This window comes from Augochlora pura, chromosome 6 (assembly GCF_028453695.1).
Source record: "Augochlora pura isolate Apur16 chromosome 6, APUR_v2.2.1, whole genome shotgun sequence".
NCBI classification, from domain to species: Eukaryota; Metazoa; Arthropoda; class Insecta; order Hymenoptera; family Halictidae; genus Augochlora; species Augochlora pura.
This window is the reverse complement of record NC_135777.1, coordinates 22,554,100-22,574,456: the sequence shown is the minus strand read 5'-3', so window position 1 is coordinate 22,574,456 and position 20,357 is coordinate 22,554,100. Positions and strand designations below refer to the sequence as shown.

General features: G+C 40.2%; 3 protein-coding genes across 7 annotated transcripts in view; 1 reads left to right on the top strand and 2 right to left on the bottom strand.

The window, feature by feature from the left end:
- The window catches only part of LOC144470758 (PRL-1 phosphatase-like), a 61,992-nt gene extending 46,485 nt beyond the window's left edge, over positions 1–15,507 (top strand). For 2 of the 4 annotated variants that reach the window (XM_078182262.1, XM_078182263.1), the window contains exons 2-6: positions 10,843–11,195; positions 11,282–11,771; positions 11,875–12,006; positions 12,093–12,259; positions 12,343–15,507. In XM_078182262.1, the coding sequence (XP_078038388.1) occupies positions 11,655–11,771; positions 11,875–12,006; positions 12,093–12,259; positions 12,343–12,454 (528 nt within the window). In that variant the 5' untranslated portion in view covers positions 10,843–11,195; positions 11,282–11,654 and the 3' untranslated portion in view covers positions 12,455–15,507. Of the gene's footprint in view, positions 1–7,638; positions 7,887–10,307; positions 10,433–10,842; positions 11,196–11,281; positions 11,772–11,874; positions 12,007–12,092; positions 12,260–12,342 lie in introns of those variants that run through there. The other 2 variants (XM_078182265.1, XM_078182264.1) reach the window with 2 other exon arrangements.
- Pi31 (Proteasome inhibitor 31 kDa) lies at positions 14,949–17,584 on the bottom strand. The gene is made up of 5 exons (XM_078182261.1): positions 17,367–17,584; positions 16,918–17,067; positions 16,562–16,833; positions 16,073–16,222; positions 14,949–16,000 (listed from the first exon to the last, which is right to left on the bottom strand). Exons 1-5 carry the CDS (start codon positions 17,511–17,513, stop codon positions 15,862–15,864), a joined length of 858 nt encoding a protein of 285 aa, XP_078038387.1. The 5' UTR covers positions 17,514–17,584; the 3' UTR covers positions 14,949–15,861.
- Positions 17,585–17,733: 149 nt separating this feature from the next.
- On the bottom strand, positions 17,734–19,847 carry Xrcc1 (DNA repair protein XRCC1). Of its 2 annotated transcripts, none has more exons than XM_078182443.1 (3): positions 19,641–19,847; positions 18,176–19,569; positions 17,734–18,119 (listed from the first exon to the last, which is right to left on the bottom strand). In XM_078182443.1, exons 2-3 carry the CDS (start codon positions 19,537–19,539, stop codon positions 17,981–17,983), a joined length of 1,503 nt encoding a protein of 500 aa, XP_078038569.1. In that variant the 5' UTR covers positions 19,540–19,569; positions 19,641–19,847; the 3' UTR covers positions 17,734–17,980. The 2 variants fall into 2 exon arrangements, with proteins under 2 accessions (XP_078038569.1, XP_078038568.1); XM_078182442.1 differs by having other exon boundaries at positions 17,736–18,119; positions 18,176–19,573.
- Positions 19,848–20,357: the final 510 nt, after the last annotated feature.

The window sequence follows — 20,357 nt, the reverse complement described above, 5'->3', positions numbered from 1 at the left end:
ACCTCTCGGATCGTTTAACCTAATCGCGACAAGAACGACAAATAATATTAAAAAAGAATCGTCTTTTACCTTCGGCAAAGAACGTCCGCGGACGCTTATCGTTCGAGCGAACGGCAATTACACGCCTCCGGATCAGCAAACTGTTGTTCCTTGGTAAGACGATCGGCGGATGTTTGCGCGGAACGCGATAAAGGGATTGATACTGGATCACGTGGTTAATCTTAATAATTCAAAGGTCCCCATAGCTCTCCATAAATTCGTCGACGCGGTATCGTCGCGATCGCGACGACGCTTGAAAAGAAAACAAATTGATATATCGAAACCTTGGAATTAATCCGGTTCTTAAACGATACCCAACGGCCGATGGTATCTGGTGGATTTTTTTCTCCCGGCCGTGTTCCCGCTTATCTAGGGGAATCGCCGGCAGAGGATCGGCAATAGCTAAACCAATATTTTACCACCGCCGGGAGGATTTACCGCGGCTCCATAAAAACCGGCCGCGATAAAAGTCGGCGCGGCGGGTCTATCTCTCCGTATACGCCGCGGCCGGGATTGCGTAATGAATTATGAAATTAATATACAGGCTGCGGCAAAAGTGGCTTGCAACCAGAAAATAAATATTTCTTGGATTATTTTAAGCAACTTTTTCCTTTGCACAAATGTTCTACGAGGCTCCGTTGACGAGTTATCAACGAAAAACGGTGACCAATCAGAAGCGAACTGTGCTCCACTCCTCTCTCATTGGTCAGCGTTTTTCGTTAATAATTCAGGAGCCACGCGTCGTAGAACATTTTTGTAAAGGAAGAAGTTGTTTGAAATTACCTCAGCTGTCTTTTGTATTCGGATTGATTTTTTTTGGATCACCCTGTAGAAGTCGACGGGACTGTCTCTTCGCGCGATTTCCGGCGGACGTTCGTCGATCGTGAGAATACGTGCGTCGCCGAGTCCGTGACTCTCCGATGCCTCGCTATTAATTTCCAACGGGCGTCGCTTCTATTCCGGTGAAAAGCGCCGCGGGTTCGCTAATTAATTGATTAATTAATTAAACGAAGAACGAGCTGAAAGAACGGAACGCCGGTGGAATATGATTATTCTTGACTATCAAAGTTCACGGAACTCGGAGGAATTAAACTGTGGAGCTTCTCTCTCGTTCTTTGCTGAAGAGAGAGAACTGTGAAACAATGGCGCTGTAAATAATAAAAGATGGTGGATGAAGGTGTCTATCTCTCGATGGGAAACGGAGGCAGACGCCATACCAGGAATTGCAAGGCATTCGAAATTGAAAAAGAAATCGCTCGTTTTAATAAAGTTGATCGCACAAAATTAATTTTGTAATTAAATTATATTTCAGATATCACTGTCAATAATTATAGTAGACATATTTGCAGTTAATATTGCAAGACTGCGAATTTTATGTATTCAACAGAGTGAATAAATAGAATTCAGAACAGTAAATACGGGGGTGAAATTTAACGACGCCGTTGGAACGTTTCCAATTTATTAAGAATGTCAGTGATGAAAATAAATTGTTGTTCAACTTTCGCTTGTTGCAATAGAGACGAACGATTTTCACTTTGCACAAAAGCGTTTGTAATTTAACTCTGAAACGTTCAGAGCGATTGCCAGCGATTCAAACTGAAATCTTAATAATTGAAAAATTAAATAAATAAATAAATGTGCGACGGTGTTAGGAAACTTTACAGGCATTTGCCTTTATTCATTGACTGTTTACGATCCGTTTCTGTCACAGGGAAATTCCTTTTCGTCAGCGGCGTTTTCTTCCTCCGCTGTCCGATAAATTCCGACGACGATATACCACCCAATGAACTCTTGACCCGCGCGATTCCTCTTGTCTCCAGCGTATTATTAGTCCCGTTTTGCCGTCTCTCGATGATCGACAATGAATTTCCTTGTTCCATGGGACTTAGCCGTGACAGGCGCGCGCGCGCGTGCGCGGACAACGGTATTTAGTAACTTTCGTGAATAAGTCATTAGGATTCCATCGCGGACGTTGCTTCGCTTTTGATATTATATCATTCTGGCAATGCTCTGCGTCTACTTGACAAATCTCACGACGATATTACGATTTATCGGTTAATTAACCAGAGTCGTTCCAATTGTCTCGCATTAATATTTATAATTATTCGAACGGATTCTTTGGCCTGTACATTAGCATTCCAGTCGCATGCTTTATTCGGCTGAGAATTATTCTTCATTTGTGACCAATTATTATATCTATTTATTTATGACAATTATTATTTTTCTATTTATTCGTGAGCAATTATTATATCTATTTATTCATGACAGATTATTCTGTCCACTTCTTCGATTAATTTCCTGTTTATTTTTTTATTAAGATCATATTTTATTCGAGTAAATTATTCGTACAGCTATCGTAAAATTATTCGAATAATAATTGCAATAATTATTGACGAAAGTGACAAGCTCTCTCCGACGCGACAGTCGAAGTAGAAATTAATTGACAAATCGACATCGAAAAAAGTAACCAATAACCACTAAAAGAACCGTATATTCTTCATTATTTTCGAGATGAATTCTTGCGCGAATAAATATTCAAATCGTTCGCTTATCAATCGACTTTATAATTCGTATAATATCATATTCGGCTGAATCGTTATCATTTTTATTCGACCGGATATTTATCCGATAACGTCAAATATAGCTCTTATCCGAATAAAATTGTGCCAGCTGTTGAACAGAAGACCGGCTTTCGAAGCGGCGAGAGTATAAAACGAGGCGTTCCTTTTTAAAAAAACGAGAACAGAAAGGGCTAATCGAACGTGCTTTCCGACATTTAATTTCCCTTGTCCGAGCATGAAAGAATAAACCGCGCGTTGCTTTGTGCGTGTCCGACGAGACAATCGGCGTTGTTCGACCGACACGATATTTTCAAACTGGAGCGAACGAGATTAAAACGATCGAATTGTCGCGAAGAGAGAAAGAGAGGGAGAGAGAGAGAGGGGCTGTTTAAATATCCGAGCAATAAATTCGACGATTTAGCGTCGCGCGCCCCATTGTCCTTGTCGGTTGTCAACCGGTCGCGCGATGCCATCAACGCCAGTTATCTCGTGACATAACACCGAAAGATATTTTTCTTTCGGTCACCCCTCGTCCCCGCCATTGAAATCCGGCTTGTATTAGCGCCGTGCCAAATCTCGCTGTCGCCAATTCGCAGATAGCGATACGAGAGAAAGAGAGAGCGAGAGAGAGGGAGAGAGCGTTTCTTTCTTTCTACGATGACGCAATCTCTTCGAGCACGAATCATTGAATTGCTATCAGGTGCATCGCAATCTCTCGTACTTAGGCCCGCTACTGATTATCGTCAATCCTGTAAGGGTGATTAGCTTTATCCGATACAGCCGGCTTACACGCGATCGTGCGAGTCGCCCCGCCGGTCTTCCTTCAGTTTGCCAAAAGTTCGTTGAGCAACTCAATCGATCATTTAAGGCGCTTTCGACCGCTCGCCTTCGTGAACCGTTCATGTTTGTTAACGTAGTTATGTTGTTGCTGATGCTTTTTTCACGCGGATCGAGGGGCAATTTACGATTATAATAAATAATAGATAACAGTAATTTTATTTATCAATAATATATTTATTAATTAACTTATTTATCAATAAAATACAAAAAAATACAAAAACAAGAGAAAAGGGGAAGACAACATAATATTATACTGAAATATTAAAAAATATATTTAACTTTATAGTAATATATAGATAAGAATTTTAATGGTAAGAATATTCTCTAATTATTCATTTCTAATATAATATAATTTTACTCAAACAAATATTGAACATTCTTAGTAACTTTCTTGTTATTATACTAAATTGAAAATTCTTAAATTCCGATATTAGTAGACAAAATTAATAATACTTATAAATATTTAAAAATTATAAATTACATAGTATGATATTTTCAAAATTACACTTGAATCTCTGTTGAGTTTATATAAATGTAATAAATGACATATAAATGTGCTTTCACCGTTTTTATCTCGCAAAATTCGCGACTCGGAATTTTCAGACGGAGGCGCGCCAACGAGTTGATTTTCCAATTTTAGTTCGGGGGTTCGACCCCGAACGGCCCGTAAAGGTTCGAATTTATTATCGATAGAACCGGGAACCCAGGTGTGTCCGCTTCCAACTTGCGAGCCGAACTTTCTCTTTGCACTCCGCGCAGAAAAATGATAAAACCGCCTCGGATCCCCGTTCTCGGGTATGCCTCGATGATTTCACGGCGATTTGAACGCGCGTCGTACTTAATTTCCGCGACAACTTCCAAATACGTGTAACGAATTTATAAACATTAAATCGCAACATAAATCGACCATTCGATTTTAGAACGGATGGAATTTTATGCCATTTTTGTAATTCGAAAATCCTGAAGTTTAAAAATCCTTAGTTAAATGGTAATTTGTATAAATAATTCGCGAGAATATTGTAACGATGTAAATTGATTTTTGTTTAATCAATAGTGATTTAATTAAATTTTTATTTAGACTTTAGACAAATTTTCCATTAAAAGAATTCATTGTTTTTATCGAGGAAACATTGAAATAAAAATACTTTTCTCATTTAATTATGTTCAATAAATAGTCTGACTTTGTAAAAATAATTTCTCTAGAGTTCAGTGAGAAATTTAATAAACAAGTTTATAATATAATATACAAATTCAGTACGGTATAGTACAGTTCGGTACAGAATTTTCGAGTCTCGCGAATTTAAAAATCGACTCAATTTCTAAAAATGTATAAATAATCCAGAGTCAAATCACAATGTATCAGAGCACCAAAGAGTCTCGAAATAACCCTTGAAACTCCCTTTAGCAATAACGATCGGCGATCATTAAGAAGAACGTTTCCCATCTTCTCGAGCTCATAGACACCGCGTTGATAAATCTCAGCCGGCCACTCCGCGCAATAAATCACCGCGTCGCGTCCGATAAACGCGTTCCGCCCTCGAAAAGTCGCAACAATTCCACGACGATGATCGCCCACACCGCCGTCCTCCCCCCAAAAAGATTAGAATCGCCGAGCAAGTTGTAATTTTCATTCGCGCGTTCCACGCCAATTACCAATCGGCTGGCTGGACGCGTTCCGTTTCGCGTGCCGCGCGGAAATTGCATAAGTTTTCAGCTAATATGAGTCAACCGCGTTGATTCACGATTCAACAACGGTCTCGCAATCAGCTCAGCGGTTCCGCGCGCCCGCCTCGCGAGATTAAACCTTTTTTCCACGCGCGCGCAATTGGATGCACCGGCGCGATAAAAAAAGAGAGAACTGACGAAAGAATTTACATTTTTTCGCTCCTTGCCGGCGTTTCGAATCCACTCCGCTGTGAAAATATATTTTTCCTATCTTTTTCGGTGCTTCGCGGGACTAACAAACTCGGATAAATCGATACACGGACGGCGAAGCAGCTGTGCCGTTTCCTTTAATGGCCCCGGAGAGTTTTCATTTATCGTGGTGTTGTCGAGGAGAAAATTGTCGAGTGGCGAGACTGTCGCGACGAGCTGCAAGAATTAATTTCGGACACGTCAAAGTACACACTTTTATTTTATCGCATAGAATAGAAATACTATGGAAAATTGCTTCACATTTACAGTCGAAATGGCTTCGAGCGCAAAGGGTTGATGGCGCCGTCCAGAAAATCCTATAAACTGTTTCACGACGCGCTATCCATCATTCGAAGACCATCGGGTTGGCCAGCGCGAACGCGCGCGAAGGAAAAGCTAGGATCATCGGGGATTTTACCGTTAGACACCTTCGGTTGCGCCGTGGAAAAAAAAGATTCACTGGAATCAACCTAGAAACCTACTTCACCGGGGGGAATACGTACGGCCCAGTGAAAACGAGTACGAGCGTTCATCTTTTTACGGTCGCTGGTATCCCGCGCACCGCGAGAGAAGTGAAACTCGCGGCGGCGGCCGCCATTTTCTTCTTGTTTCGCTCCGTGGCTAATCCGCCGAATCGGCCGCCCGCTGTGAAAATTCCTATTTTTCCCCATCGTCTGCTTTATCTGCCGCGCTCACCTCCTTCGGAAAGCAAGGTCATCGTTCCTCCTCCTCTTTCCTCCTCTTCCTCCTCTTCGGGCGATTTCTTGTCTCGCGCGGCGATCTTCCACGCGCCGCGATCATAAAAGACGGATGAACGTGAAGTTGGAAAACCGGTTTTCTAATTTTACGATTCCGCAAATTGAACGCATTGTTGACCGGCAATTTTGCTACGTCGGAGTCTTCGAGATACCTCGTCACCGGATATTAGTTCGTTAATACTTTAGCGACCGCCTGTGAATTCGATGCTATGGCAAGGAATAATTTTTTATTTATCGAGGTAAAGATTTTATGTTATGACAATCTAGAAATAACATAAAATAATCATCGATAAAATAATATAAAATAATAATATAAGATAAAATAATATAAAATAATAATATAAGATAAAATAATATAAAATAATAATATAAGATAAAATAATATAATAATTAAAATAATTGTACTAAGAATACTAATCGGACGCAGTTTTGGAAGAGATCGTAGCGCAAGTGGTTAAATCGTTACGAAACTGTATCACAGAACGAATTGTAGCTGGTTTCTATAACAAAAATCGTACAAAGCCATAATTAATGTAATTTTCTTTCTCGTCCAAGACAAAGAAGTCGATGTTAGCACTGGGTGGTGGCGGCGTTGAACGCTGGGGAATATCGACCTGAATCATTTCCAGGTCGCGTGAAAAGCTGTGACCCATAGGGGTCGCATCGCAATATGGTCGACCGGCCGAAAAACCAGCGGCCGATCATCCGGACATTTCGCTAACAACCCAGCAAAAAGACGGACAGAAAGAGAGAGAGGGAGAGAGAGAGAGAGGGGATTGGGCTGGTCCAAAGGATTTCATTAAATCCTCGGATCCCGCAGAACTTTGAGAGTTCCGCCGCACCCTCGCGGCGAAAGTGGCTTCGTTAAACGGTCGGCGCAAGGACGGGCTCATTGTGTATTCGGCGCGGAAAGGGTCGCGCGACCCCGTTCGAACGGCCGAAACCGATTCGCTGGCCGGGCATATTCAATAATTTAGTATACACTTCGTTTTAGCATCGCGCAGAGAAAGAGAATAGCGTCCGGGCGAGTCGAAGCGGCGCAGGGGTGGCGGAGATTCGCGGTGCCTCGCGAAGGGCTGTCGCATCGAGCAATCGATGGAGGAGATGGGATCGTCGAGAGATCGATTCGACCTTGACGAGCGCGCGCGCGGATTCACGCCCGCGCGAACGTCTTTCGCCCGTGTGTACGCCCCTGTCGCTGCCAATTATTCTGTTTATTCCGGTACGTCGATTCGCGGCGCGGACCCACGAGCGAGCTCTCACTTTTACCTGTCCGTCATCCAATCTCTCGTGATGCTAAGCATCTGATGATCCTAAGCTCGGACGAGGCGGCGGTGGTGGTGGTGGCGACGTGTTACGTAAAAAGAGATTTCGTAAATCGTCTCGACGACGCCGCCGCCGCGCTATTCGTCCCCCGCGGAACTATCGACAGCTATATCTGCGGTTCGCGAATGTGCGTTGCGGATCCGCGGAACCCGTCCCGTAAAGAGGACCGGCCCGCCAGTCGGGCTAATTTTCAATCGGAAGACGGCAACGGCAATCGCGAGCCGGTGGTGGTCCGCGTCGCTTCGGATTCGAGCGGAAATTAAAAGTGTGGCGAGCAGCTGACGGAGAACACACTCTCTCTTCTCTCTCTCTCTCTCTACGCGCAGATCTTCGAATCTCTCTGTTCGTCTAGTTCGAGACGAACGAGACGCAGTAGCCGTGCATTAGTTTCCGTCAGCGTGGATCGCGACAAGCAGCCCTTTGAAATCGCCTGCGACACTTTGATGAGGTAAAGATCGCTCGCGGCTCGCCGCTCCGCGCCGATATCCCGTCGCGAACTCTGCTCTCCGGAACAATGCAGATTTCGAAGGAGGCTATCACGAGCGAACCCGGTTTAGCATAGCGTCGCTACCGGGTCGCTAAGATTGCTTCCGACTCGCTCACGGTGTCTCCTCTCTGCGTTGCCTCCGTAAGAACCGCGCAGACTTTGAGCGACGCGCGATAAAACAAATATTTTCTTGGAAATCGGCGGCCAATTGTTCAATTTTTTTACTATAGTTTCGTTAAATTTTTGATTCGTTGCATTTAAATCGATTTCGATCAACCCTCTAAATTATATTAATTTTACACAATAATTGAACGATAAAATTTAAATAAGGTTAGCACGTTAATTTTCGTCGAATTCGTTGGCATAAGCTTGCAGTGGTATCTGCGCGAAATCAGACCGAAGCATGGATTTTAGGGGTGAGATCGGACCGCGCCGCGCAGATACTCGTTAGCACCGCGAAGCACCGTCGAGCGATTATAAGTCGAATTCGATGGGCAAACAGAATGCCCGGATAATTCGCAACCTACTTAGCCATCGTTGTTCGAGGATTTCCGATGCTAAAGCCCCGTGTCTAGAAGGAATTTTATTCGGAAGTTTCCTGGCATTACAAATCCCGCGATGCTGCTGGAGGCTCCGTTCGTCGTTGAAACAGTAACTCCGCGATCTTATTAATTTCGGACGGAAACTATTCCAATTAGCGAGCGGAATTGAACCTTGACAGATCTTTTAGGCACGGTGCCTGGGCACCGCGGAAACTATGGAACGTCGGGATCGCTCTGAAATGTATACCAAAAAGAGGAGAACCGGAATAGCGTGGCAGTATGCCGGGTCGAGGCGGAGGCGACCCTGACACCGCTCTGATTGTTATGATTCGATAAAAAAGTGTCTGTTTCGTGTGCTAGCTTCTCTGCATTTCAAAGTCTCCTCCCCTATTTTAGTTTCCCTCAGTAAGGATTATTTTACTAAACATCGCTATTTTAATTCAATAATAAGATATTTTAAAAATAATATATCTCGGATATACAGATCCCTTTTATTACATTTATTTCTATTTATTTTATTTTTCTCGAGATACATTTGCAATTGAGAGCGCCTTTAATTTATTATTAAAAATAATGAAATTATTAGTGCCTCCTTTTCCTGCAATCTTCATTATTTAGACGTATCTCGGAATTAGAGCAGCGACACCTGTAGAAATTGCCGCTGAAACATTCAGTGGCGTAGATACAAAATTCATCGAGATTCAATTAACTTCTCCGTCGACCGAGTTCTTTCGTTTCTTTTTCTTACCCCTTCTTTTCGTTTTACGAGAACCGCAATACGTTCCCCTGAATGTTGACCTAGACATTTCTATTTACGAGCATTCCAGGTCTCTCCCTCTATGCAGATACATTAAATGACGGAAGCTCTTGTGAAGCGCGCGTTCTCGGTAGACTGTCTGTTTCGTTTGGCATCGTCACAAAAGCCGCCGTCGTGCCAAAAAAGCAAAAGGTAGAGAACAACCCGCCTTTGTTCGACGACGCTGGGCGAAATGGTTCGAATATCCCGTCGGGGAATAGCCGATCACGCGCGCGCGACTAGCGCCACCGATAAATTTAAAAGACGCCTTCGTCGCGATGTTCGCGATGCTCGCGAACCTTTTCTCTTCACCTTTGATTTTGATCTCACCCTCGTCGTGGTATTAAAACGATCGGACGCTTTTATGCGCGTCGAAACAAACTTTACACGTTCGAAAAACGCGCGCTAATTTTCGACGTAACCGTCGCCAGAAATGCAATGATCTCAGCCAGAAATTTTCATTTCATTTACGCGGAAACAATGATTTTATTTCTACTCGAATAAAGTAAATATAATATGGCGTTTATCGACGGTGGTTAATTTTCATTTATTCGCATTTATTTGAATCGGCCGCGCTGTTTTCAAATATGCGCGCCAGATTCGAAAGCAGTGGTTTCGAGAATTAACGCGATTCGAATTTTTGACCGTCGCGTCCGTTGGAAGTCGGATCTGTTAATTTCACAGAAAATATAGATAGATTCTGAACCGTATATAAGAATTGTTATTGCAGAGATAGACACAATGTTTGTCTTGGCTCGGCGCTTAGTTCGCTTGAACCCTCGTTCTTAGGATCTACCAAAGTATATGTATTTATCGAATTGCGTTTTATTAACCAATTGATCGGACGACGATTGCGAAATAGATTACTAGGATTTCCTAGAATATTTCGCAATACGTCTGCTGTGTCGCGTGTGTGTCATGTGTGTGTGCATCGCGAAAGCTGCAGGAGCGTGTATGTGTGTGTGTGTGTGTGTTGCGAGTTTAGCGGCAATCGATTGTAGTCGAGTTTCGAGATATGTCGACTAATGTCATTATGACAACGCAGGTCCGCAGCTATTCGCGTGGTCGGACGAACCATCTTTTCTCGTCGAGCAGATATCCTCGTGCGTGCTGTGTTCGTAATGAATTGTCGCGGAAGTGTATCGGCGCAGTCGTTCGAAATTTCCCAGGTAAAACGATACACATTGTTCGCTTGGCCGGTTTGAAAATTTGTTTCGCGGAAATTGGCGCAACGCACGCCACACTTTGGCACGTGCGAACGATGCACGATAAAACGATTGTTCCGCTGGTACAAACAGTTCAGAAATATCCGGGAACGTGTCTGAAAATAGACGATCGGCTGCTATATACGCGGCAGCTTCTTATTCATATTTCTGTGGTGTGTTCGGTAAAATGTTTCGTGGGTACCGGACATAACCTTTCTTTTGTGCCAGAAGCGAGACTGCTTCGGCGTGCGATGCATGAGCGTAGAATTGCAAATTAGCTAATGAACGATTAGAATGCGGGAAACGCGTGCTCGACAGAAACGGGCCAGACGTTTCTGCAATTAGCTTTAACCGTACATTTGTTTCTGTTACAGTTTCCTGGTGAGTGCATCCTCACATACATGGAGTTTCAGCTGGATAGCGCAGAATACTGCCAGGCTCAACACAAATAGAGAGACGCGCCCAACCATCCTAGAACCTGCTAGGTATTGTTAAAGGGGAAGCAAGGAGGAATTATCTTTAATCAGGCAACAAAAAAAAAACAAGAAGAAACAACAAGAAATTGGGATATTATTAGGATCATTGCCTCAAAGTCCGAAAATCATCAGCTAGTCATCACGCAAGGCATAGAGAAATTAAATAGAATCAATTATTAATTTTACATTATTAAATGCAAGCATCGTAGTTACTGAGCGCACCTGATCCAGGCGCACCCAGTGCCAAATAGGTGAGTGTCTATAATACAACTTTCATGTCACCACCTCTGGATCCAATCGACAAAGAGATTATATATAGAATGCAATTTTGTTCCAGATAATCTTCCGAATCATAGTCAAGGATCCCAAGTGGGAATCAATCGCATATCAACAACGCCTAATGTAACGTAGCCCTCACTTTTTCAGCGAAATTCGCACCCCAACAACCCTTTTCGAGGTCTACATGTGAACCCACTGTTCTGTCCTCTGTAAAAAAATAACAAAGTATTCAATTAGTTAAATGAGAAACAACTCGATAAGACTGACATCTATGGGCTAAGTTGTCAAATCCGATCTTTGTTGCTTCGTATAGTGTGGCACATTACAAAATAACAAAAAGGAAACAGTGTCGTACAAAATCATTAAAAAAAGGAGTTAGAACAATACAAAACAAAGGGAGTAGGAGTACACCAGTTGTTGTCCAAGAGGAAATGAGCAACATGAGGGTGAAGGACATCAGGCCGGCGCCCGCCGAAATCGAATACAAAAACATGAAGTTCCTCATCACTGATCGGCCCAATGATCAGACCATTCATACTTTTATTCAAGTACATATACCTTTATTTGTCTCTTGATAAAAAAAAATAAAATAAAAGAAACATCAAGGGAATCGTATATATCAGTGCTAACAAGTCTGTGCTACTTCCATAGGAACTGAAGAAGCACAATGTGAAAGAAGTAGTGAGGGTCTGCGAACCAACATACAAGATCGAGGAACTTAAAGGAGAAGGGATCAATGTCATAGACTTGGTTTTCGATGATGGCACATTTCCACCGAACGAAGTAAATATAGCCATTGCAACTTTCTAAAACCAGTGTGTTTCATATATGTCGGTCCCCATGTGTCTACAAATAAATTTCAATTTCAGGTCGTCGATGAATGGTTCGAATTGCTGAAAAATCGGTTCCGCGAGTCTCCTGACGCATGTGTAGCAGTACACTGCGTCGCGGGACTTGGCAGAGCACCAGTGTTAGTAGCACTTGCTCTTATTGAACTGGGACTGAAGTATGAAGATGCAGTTGCATTAATCAGAGAGTGAGTGAAGATTTATTGTTTACAAGTATCCTACCGGCAGACAATGTAAGCGAAACATAATGATTCGTGTGTAATTTGTTTAGGAAAAGACGAGGTGCCATCAACGCAAAGCAGCTGGCCTATCTTGAAAAATATCGTCCCAAATCACGGCTGAAGCTCAAAAATGGACAAAAGAACTCCTGCTGCGTCCAATAGATTAAAACGATTTCTTTGACAAAAAGTTACTAATTCATACTGATTGGTATACCTAATTGTATAGGTTTTCATGCCTGGTAACAAGAGACATACTGTACCGACTCTGTTCTGAAAGGCTTATCAATGGAAATGCAACCAAATTACTTCTTGAACATATTTGAAACATTGAAGAGAGGCAGAACTATTTGAAACGATTGTGTCACTTTTCATTTACGAAAGTTTTTGTATTTATTTTTGATACTAAATTAAGATAAAATGCTGTAGATCAAGAAGAAGAAAGAAGCCTTTCGTGCTTGGCGAGGTTAGTAGCGAATTCGAATGGATCTGATTACCTGTATATTAAAGAAACTGGATCAACTTATGCATTGTACATCATACTCGGTGCCTCGTTCAAGGCTGTTTACGTACAACAAATTTTTCGAAGCCTGCATTTACTTGGTCCTAGAAAATTATAAATATTCAATATGTTACCAATCATTTTATGAATATTAGTTGATGCGTTATTTATACAAAATATGTTAGGGATTGAGAGAAAAAAAAACGAAAACACATTAGATTCTCATCATTTCTTGTAAGAATGGTTCCTTTGATACTATTGTATCCAGCTGTTGCAAAACGTAGCTTTTTAGAGAAATTAGTGCAATGAAAACTTACGTTTTTTTTCCAGAACGGTTGAATACAGGAAATATTTAAGTGTCTTAACGAGAACAATTTTTAAACCAGAACAAATAAAAGACAAGATCTGTACACAACCCTTTTTCTTTTTTTTTTTTTTTTTTTACAAATAATGAGATGATAAATCATATTTATTGAAGGAATGTGTATCATACAACACTCAACAAAGTGTGATTTGTACAATAGTGATATATTATTTTTATTCAAGGGAATGTGATTGTGATGCAACAATCTCTATTCACTTTAATTTATAAATGTATTCAATCCGATCGATTAACTGGTGTGCACATGATAATGCAAATATTCTGTGGACATTGTTCTTTGTTTGTTTACGGGTAACGTAAAATCAGTGTTTAACCCGAATATGATGCATGAGCGACTAGTATTGAAGTGCAGCATATATTTTTCAGACACTTGTCACGAATTGTAAAACGAGAAGCGTGAAATTTGTATAAAATTTGGATATAAAATAAAGAAAAACTTCATAAAGGTATACACACGATAATTTGAAGAAACAAACGCTGAACGGCTAGATTCTCTTTTTTTTCCTTTTTTTTTCTTTATTTATTCACGGAGGTAAAACGAGGGAGAAACAGCGTTGCATTTCCAGTGGCATGCCGAATTGATGGGTATTGTTCTTAACTCTTATTGGACTTGGAATCTACGTTAAACTTCAGTAACGAATATTGCAAAGCAAAATGAACTAATTATCACTCCAGAGTTATATATCACTTTTATCGTAGCTTAACGGCAATTTCACCAAAATTCTTTTGAACATCCACTTTTAATTTGATAAATTTTAGAAGCTGCATACGCGTTTTGTGTGAAGCGTCTCCCGTGATTCTATTTCCAGCGATTTTGGTAAAATTGTCGGTGATGCTGTACGCCACACTAAACTGTGTTCAAAAGATAGAAGAAGAATAAGAATGCGAGAGAGAGAAAGAGAGAGAGAGAAAAAAAAAGAAGAAAATTCGCTCCTAAAATAATGAATTGTAATACTTGGATCATTTCATGTGTCTGCCGATTTGACGTGAATGTACCGTTTCCGCATGTATATTACCGTGAACACGTGAATTGAGTTTTACCGTTTCTCGTGCTTAGGATGATACTTTATACAAGAGTGTTGTTTTCTTTCGTTTTCCATGAATGATTAGTATGTAAGGATATTCCAAATGACACTTTTTCTACGAAACACCACGAACGAACTTGATTAGTCAAACGTGTTATTCATGCATAATTTTTGTCACACAGTAAACCGAGCGTACATTCACCGTGATTCGCAGACTCGAAATGAAATTCGAAACCTGGTACAGCTCCTTTTTTGTAATATTTAAACGAAAAAAAAACTGCAATATTTTTTACCAGAGGATGGGACGAGGGACATTCGTAAAAAAAAGTAAAATTATCGAGCCTTAGATCCGAAATCGAATAACTTTTTACCGTTCGATTCTTTCTTTTGTTTTTCTTTAGTTCAATTCAAATAATGTTACTATTACGATTGTCATTGATATCAACAATGTGTTTTTTCCCCTTCTATTTTCTAAACGTATAACTCGTTTTTTAAAAAAAAAAAAAAAGTTAAGTATCATCGGTATTTTTACTTTACACTTGTAGCATTCATGAAGGGGGGGTTTGGGGAAAATGTTACCAACGAATCTTTGTTTTTCTTTTTCCATTGTCGTTCAATTCGGAACTTATTTGTTTTACTTTCGCGCGCATCGATTCGCTTCTTCAAGAACGTGTGCGCATTGCTACTACGCCCGATGTAACTGTGTTCGAGTGAACATTTTTTATCTGTGATATATTTTTTGCGAAACGAAAATAAATTTTAAAGGAAATTGGAAACAGTCGCGCCTAAAGCGTACACAGGCCTGTGAAACGATATTTGAAGTCCATGCGCGACTGATCGATCCGGACTCTGCATCTTTGAATTTTAGTCGATGATCTCGTTTGAAATTGTGTGTAAAAATGCGTTTCGGCCCGAACACATTTACGCGTTGTATCGGGGGGGAAGGGCACTGAGAAATTGTTCACTCGAAGAATTGAATCGACATTACCGATTCGTATTTTATTTGATTTTTAACAGAAAAGATATAAGATCCATTACAAACACGATATATGAAATATTATTAGGTTTGATTGCCATTCTTTTATAATGGCAATCGCGGTGATCGTTTTCGTACGATGTTTTGTACTTTACGTTTAAAAGAGAACAAGCTATTAACTCATATGAATACTGCGAACAAGAACAATTTAGGTAGCAAAGAATCCTCTATTTTGAGCCGACGTAATAAAAAATGAAATAAAATAAAACGAAAAAATGATAAAAGGGAAACACAGTCTTCTATCAAATTGATTAAGAAAAAAAAAAAAGAAAAGAAAGAAATTTAACGAGTTAGAGCAATTTAAACACAAATTACTATTATTATATATTTAATTTGTTAATGTAATTTCCTACCTATCGCTGTATTAATGGCATATTGATTAAATTGAATGAATTTTGTTATATTGTAAAACGTCAGTAATGAAATAAAAGAATAATGGAAGTCGTTTTGTGAAGAAGCAACGTCCACTTATATATCTGATGTGTTGCCGGAATAAAAAAGATTTCTACATAACTAATCCATTTTTTTGTATACACAACATTACTTCTTATTTTTTAACTTCTTACAAGTAATATCTGTCTCCCTCCCTCTCTCCTTCCTTGTACATTTTACTGTTCGTTTTCTTTTTTACATAAACATGTCATCGTATCCTGGAGGCGGTAAATGATCCGCATCTGGATCGCCTAGACCGCCTGGACGCGGTCTTGGTAGGTTCACGTCCGGTGGTCCAAAGGGATCGAATCTAGCGTAAGGTGGAACCGCGCCTCTGCAAATGCGGCAACAGTTAATAATTAGAAAATACCTAATTCGAAGAAAGTAGCATACAAAATTAACTTACGCTGGTAACCTTCCGGGAACTCCTAAGCCGCCTGTCCGTCTGTTCGCTAAACCGTCGCGTGGAGGGAATATATCGAAGATCATACCACCGCCTTCCTGTGCCAAGGGATTTAGATCTCTTTCACCTATATTTCCTGCACGTGGTGGAATGCTAAAAACAGTCACATAAAAGCTGATAATAAATTGGAATAAATTAAAAAAGTATTGAAGCATATTGCGCAAAAATAAATAACAAAAAGTGAAAGGGGGGGGGGGGGGGTTGATGATAGCAATTATACCAGGCATATTCTCACAGGATCAATTATACTTGCTAGACGCGACGACTAATTTTAACTCTTTGAATACTATGAAGAATTGGTTGCCGCATTTCGAAATAACTATTCAAGATTTGAAAGTGTCCAATTATGTCGTCCACAATTCAATCATTGTTATTGTTCAAATTCTGCAAAGATGTACTGTTATTTATTCATTTCATGTAACTCAATATTACCCATCGGGTGGTGGGAACACCTGTCTTAGCCTTGATGGAACCCCTCTAGGATTTTCTCTGGTCTCTGTCGATGACGGTGATGATGTTTGAGTAGAAGTATTAATTGTTGTATTAGGAGCAGTATCAGAAATTATTGGATCCAGAAGATCGACTTGAATAACTTGGATAACAGTTTGGTACGAAGGCATTACTGTTTCCAGTGGTCCACGGAGTTCTGTTACAGTTTGATTAATTCCAAATTGAATATTCGATACCTTTTGGTCTGCGGTTCTCTGTAAAATAAACAAATTATGTTTTTCTTGATTAGAATCTGTTACGTAACAGCATAGTGTCTGCATAGTATTCTTTTACATTACCAGTAAATTTAGAAGTAAATCTTCATCAGATTTTATGCCATGCAGTATGTATAACTTTTTATCCTTTACGTAACGTAAAGCGTAATAAGATTCTTTGCTCCATTCTGGTGGAAGCAATTCTGATCCTTTTTCAGTTTCATTGTATGTTTTCTGAAAAAGGAAACAAGCACTTCAGAATAACAATAAAATTGTGTGATTAGCGTATCATCAATTTATTCAATTAATATGAGATCGTTAGCGTGCTGTATAAAATTACTATTTTGTTGTATTATTTACGCGATTTGCCGTACGAAAATAAATGCAAATTACTTATAGGTTAGGTAATGCAATATATTCGATCAATGGATTATTGTCATATTATTTTTCAATCGCGTCTGTTTATTGCGTGTTAATTACGAAACCGGTATTGTGCGGGGTACACCGTACCAACACTTTTTTTCTTTACTTACAGAATCGCCGGGGCCGATACACCGGAACGAATTTTTTAGCAGATACCAGTGAAGGAATAAAATTAAGACATCCTCTTTTTTCGATATCTGGCTGTCGTATAACGATTGAAAAACTTCGAAGCCGAACGTAAAGTTGACATCAACCATTTTCACCGTGGATGACAGGCGTGTTTGAAAGTTTACTACTCACGCCGCTGACCGGCCGACATCTGAACGGTGATTCAGTTTCCGGAATCGGATTCAATCGTACGATGGTAACGTAGCATATTTGAAAAATGTCGTGGTTTAATTGTGAATTATGTCTTGTTAAATTTGCACGAAATTTTTTCAATATTTTTTTTCACGCCATGATTGGTTTTTATTTAGCAACATTGTGTCCGAATTTGAAAGTGAAATCGGAAAACAAACGAGCGCTTCGCAATATTCAAATGTGCTGTTTCCTGCAAGCTAGCAGGAAACATCTTCTTTAATAACATTCGTGGAATATATTATCAGGCTGCGTTATTTCTATCGAAATAATTAAATAGTTAAGAATTTATTATAAAGAAATATAAATTTATTATATATTCGTACTAAACTATGCGATGTGGATACATTTATACAAAATTCTGAGCTCAATGATTAGAATCAGAGTCAGTTTCTACATCGTACGCACTAGGTACTGTTAGAGGCGATGTGCTACCCAAAACTTCTTCGTCGCTTTCTGGCTTATCTTTCTCTTTGTTATCCCAAGTATATCGCCTCCAAGGAAATCTAAAAACATCAAAGTATAAGTTTGGACGAGTAAGAGAAATTTCCGTAATTATTACCTCGTTTTCTTGTCGTAACAATCTTCGATGAAAGCGTGTGATACGATTTTCGAGTGGCCCTTTAATTGCTGATGTTTAGGTGTATTCTTAAAGGCGCATATCAAATGACTACATTTCTTGTTCGTGGTATTAGGATCAGCAATATACCGTGCACCCATTCGCAGGGCTTTCCTCCTAATTTCATCCCTCTGCGGATTAACATATCCGCTAAGGGAAAATGTAACATCCTCCAGAAGTTTTGAGAATAATTTCTTCGCCTTTTGCGGTTCGATAGATCTTTTTTTTGCCGCTCTTTCCGGTGTTGGAGTCGGCTTAGGTCGTTGTAATTTTCCGCAATTTTTACATATGTCCTCGTCATCTTGGCACTTCAAACAGTTCTGTTTTTTCTTGGTCACGTTTTCCTGCGACGACCTCGCTTCAGGACTTAAAGAGCGTTTCTTCGAATTTGTGCTGAGCCTTTTGTTTTCTTCGCTTGAATCCTTTTTATTCGGTGTACTTACTTTTGTAGGTACAATGTCACCAAAAGGTGTTCTCTTCACCGGCTCCTCAGGTACATTTAAAGGTGTTCTCTTCACCGGCTCCTCAGGTACTTTTTTAACTTCAACTTTAGTTGCATTCGTTGAAGACGAATTATTAGCATCCTGCTTTTTAGTTCCAAACACTTCATCGGCTTTGCCAGCTTCCAGTTTTTCCAATAACGGTCTTCTCATCGGTTTCCTACCCTCTTCTTGATGTTTCATAAAATTGTCGAAAGAGGTCTTTTTAATTTGCGCAAGCAATTCACCCTTGTAATCCGGCTTCTTTTTCTCTGTCATTTTCAGGAATTTCTCTTTAAAGAAATCCAAAGACGAATTACCGCCATTCTCGTCCGTCTGTTTCAATTTGAACCTTCCGAAAACATCCAGCCCCAAATCAACCACAACTTCCGTTCTGAATAGAATAAAAGTCAATCCGAAGATCTCCTTCAAGTTGGCGGATTGCATACAAGTTACCTTAACACGGTCAAACTTTGTCTTAATCGTCTCCGGGTTCAATTCCCTCTTAGTGAATACCTGTAATTGATCTGTGAACTTTCTGCTGACAGCCTCGTCGTTCGTTAGAAACTGATGATTCAAAATGGGCAACCACTTGTCCGGTTCTTCATTCGTAGAAGCAGTAACTATTACAACGCAACTACGATAATTGGAAATTTCTATGCCAGTGATACAGGACGATTCGACGAATTGAAAAGTAACTGTGGCAAGCATTTCTCCCGGTTTCGCGCATCTCCACGAAGAGTTCGGGCGATTTTGCAGTAGATTGGATGCAGGGTAAGATGCGTGTTCCGAAGAACAATCTATTATTTTGGCAAGTTTAATGAGCATCGTCGCTAATTATATTTATTTATAACAGCGCTACCTGAAACATTTAATCATGTTACGACTATTCCAAAGTAAGCTGTAACAAAAGAAAACATTTGACATACCAAACAGAAAGATATAGAAGTGTCCATACAGCAACTGTCGCATGTCTTTTTTTGCTCTCCTTGTATTCGATCAGTTATGTTTATCCAAACAGCATAGTGTTATCACTGTGTAGATAGTTTTGATTTAATTCATTCGATAATGTACTGTTGACAGGTGCAACAAATTTTCCCGCGAAATTAGGTACATTCGATTGAGGCAATCACGGCGTACACATGGCGTAACAATTGTGCGACCGTGGCGCTACTTGTGGACAAAAAGTGAAGCTTGTTTCAGCGTTCGTACAGCGCCAATTAATGCAGTGGCAAAACGCTGAAACTGTTCGCCGAACTCGACTGTCGGTTTTGGCTAACAGTTTGAGCGTTTTGCCACTGCACTAATTGGCGCTCTACGGACATCGTTCGAAGCTTCATTTTTCCACCGCAAGAGGTGCCACAATCTTCGACATTTTCGGAAGATAAAGAGTCATTAAAAAACATTAATTATGGCAATATTACAACATAAAACACCGAACCAAAGGTACAGAACAGTTCATGATAATCTGCTGCATCGATTTCGTGTAAGGAAACCAAACGACAACAACGCAGAATGTAAGTAATTAACATTAATATTTAACCAATCTTCAAAGAACTATTAACACGTTTCACAAGGTTGTTATTTCTTTCTGTATACGGCATCGACATAATAGATTCTATTAGACAGTTTTCAGCATTTAGTTC

What these genes read in the sequence shown, in the direction of transcription:
- Pi31 (XM_078182261.1), bottom strand. Translation starts at nt 17,513, where the DNA reads ATGGTTGATGTCAACTTTACGTTCGGCTTCGAAGTTTTTCAATCGTTA. An exon ending in GTATCGGCCCCGGCGATTCT is followed by an intron (nt 17,068 to 17,366) that starts GTAAGTAAAGAA and finishes TTCCTTTTTCAG; the next exon opens with AAAACATACAATGAAACTGA. An exon ending in GTGTTCCCACCACCCGATGG is followed by an intron (nt 16,223 to 16,561) that starts GTAATATTGAGT and finishes GACTGTTTTTAG; the next exon opens with CATTCCACCACGTGCAGGAA.
- Xrcc1 (XM_078182443.1), bottom strand. Translation starts at nt 19,539, where the DNA reads ATGCTCATTAAACTTGCCAAAATAATAGATTGTTCTTCGGAACACGCA. An exon ending in TGTTACGACAAGAAAACGAG is followed by an intron (nt 18,120 to 18,175) that starts GTAATAATTACG and finishes TGATGTTTTTAG; the next exon opens with ATTTCCTTGGAGGCGATATA.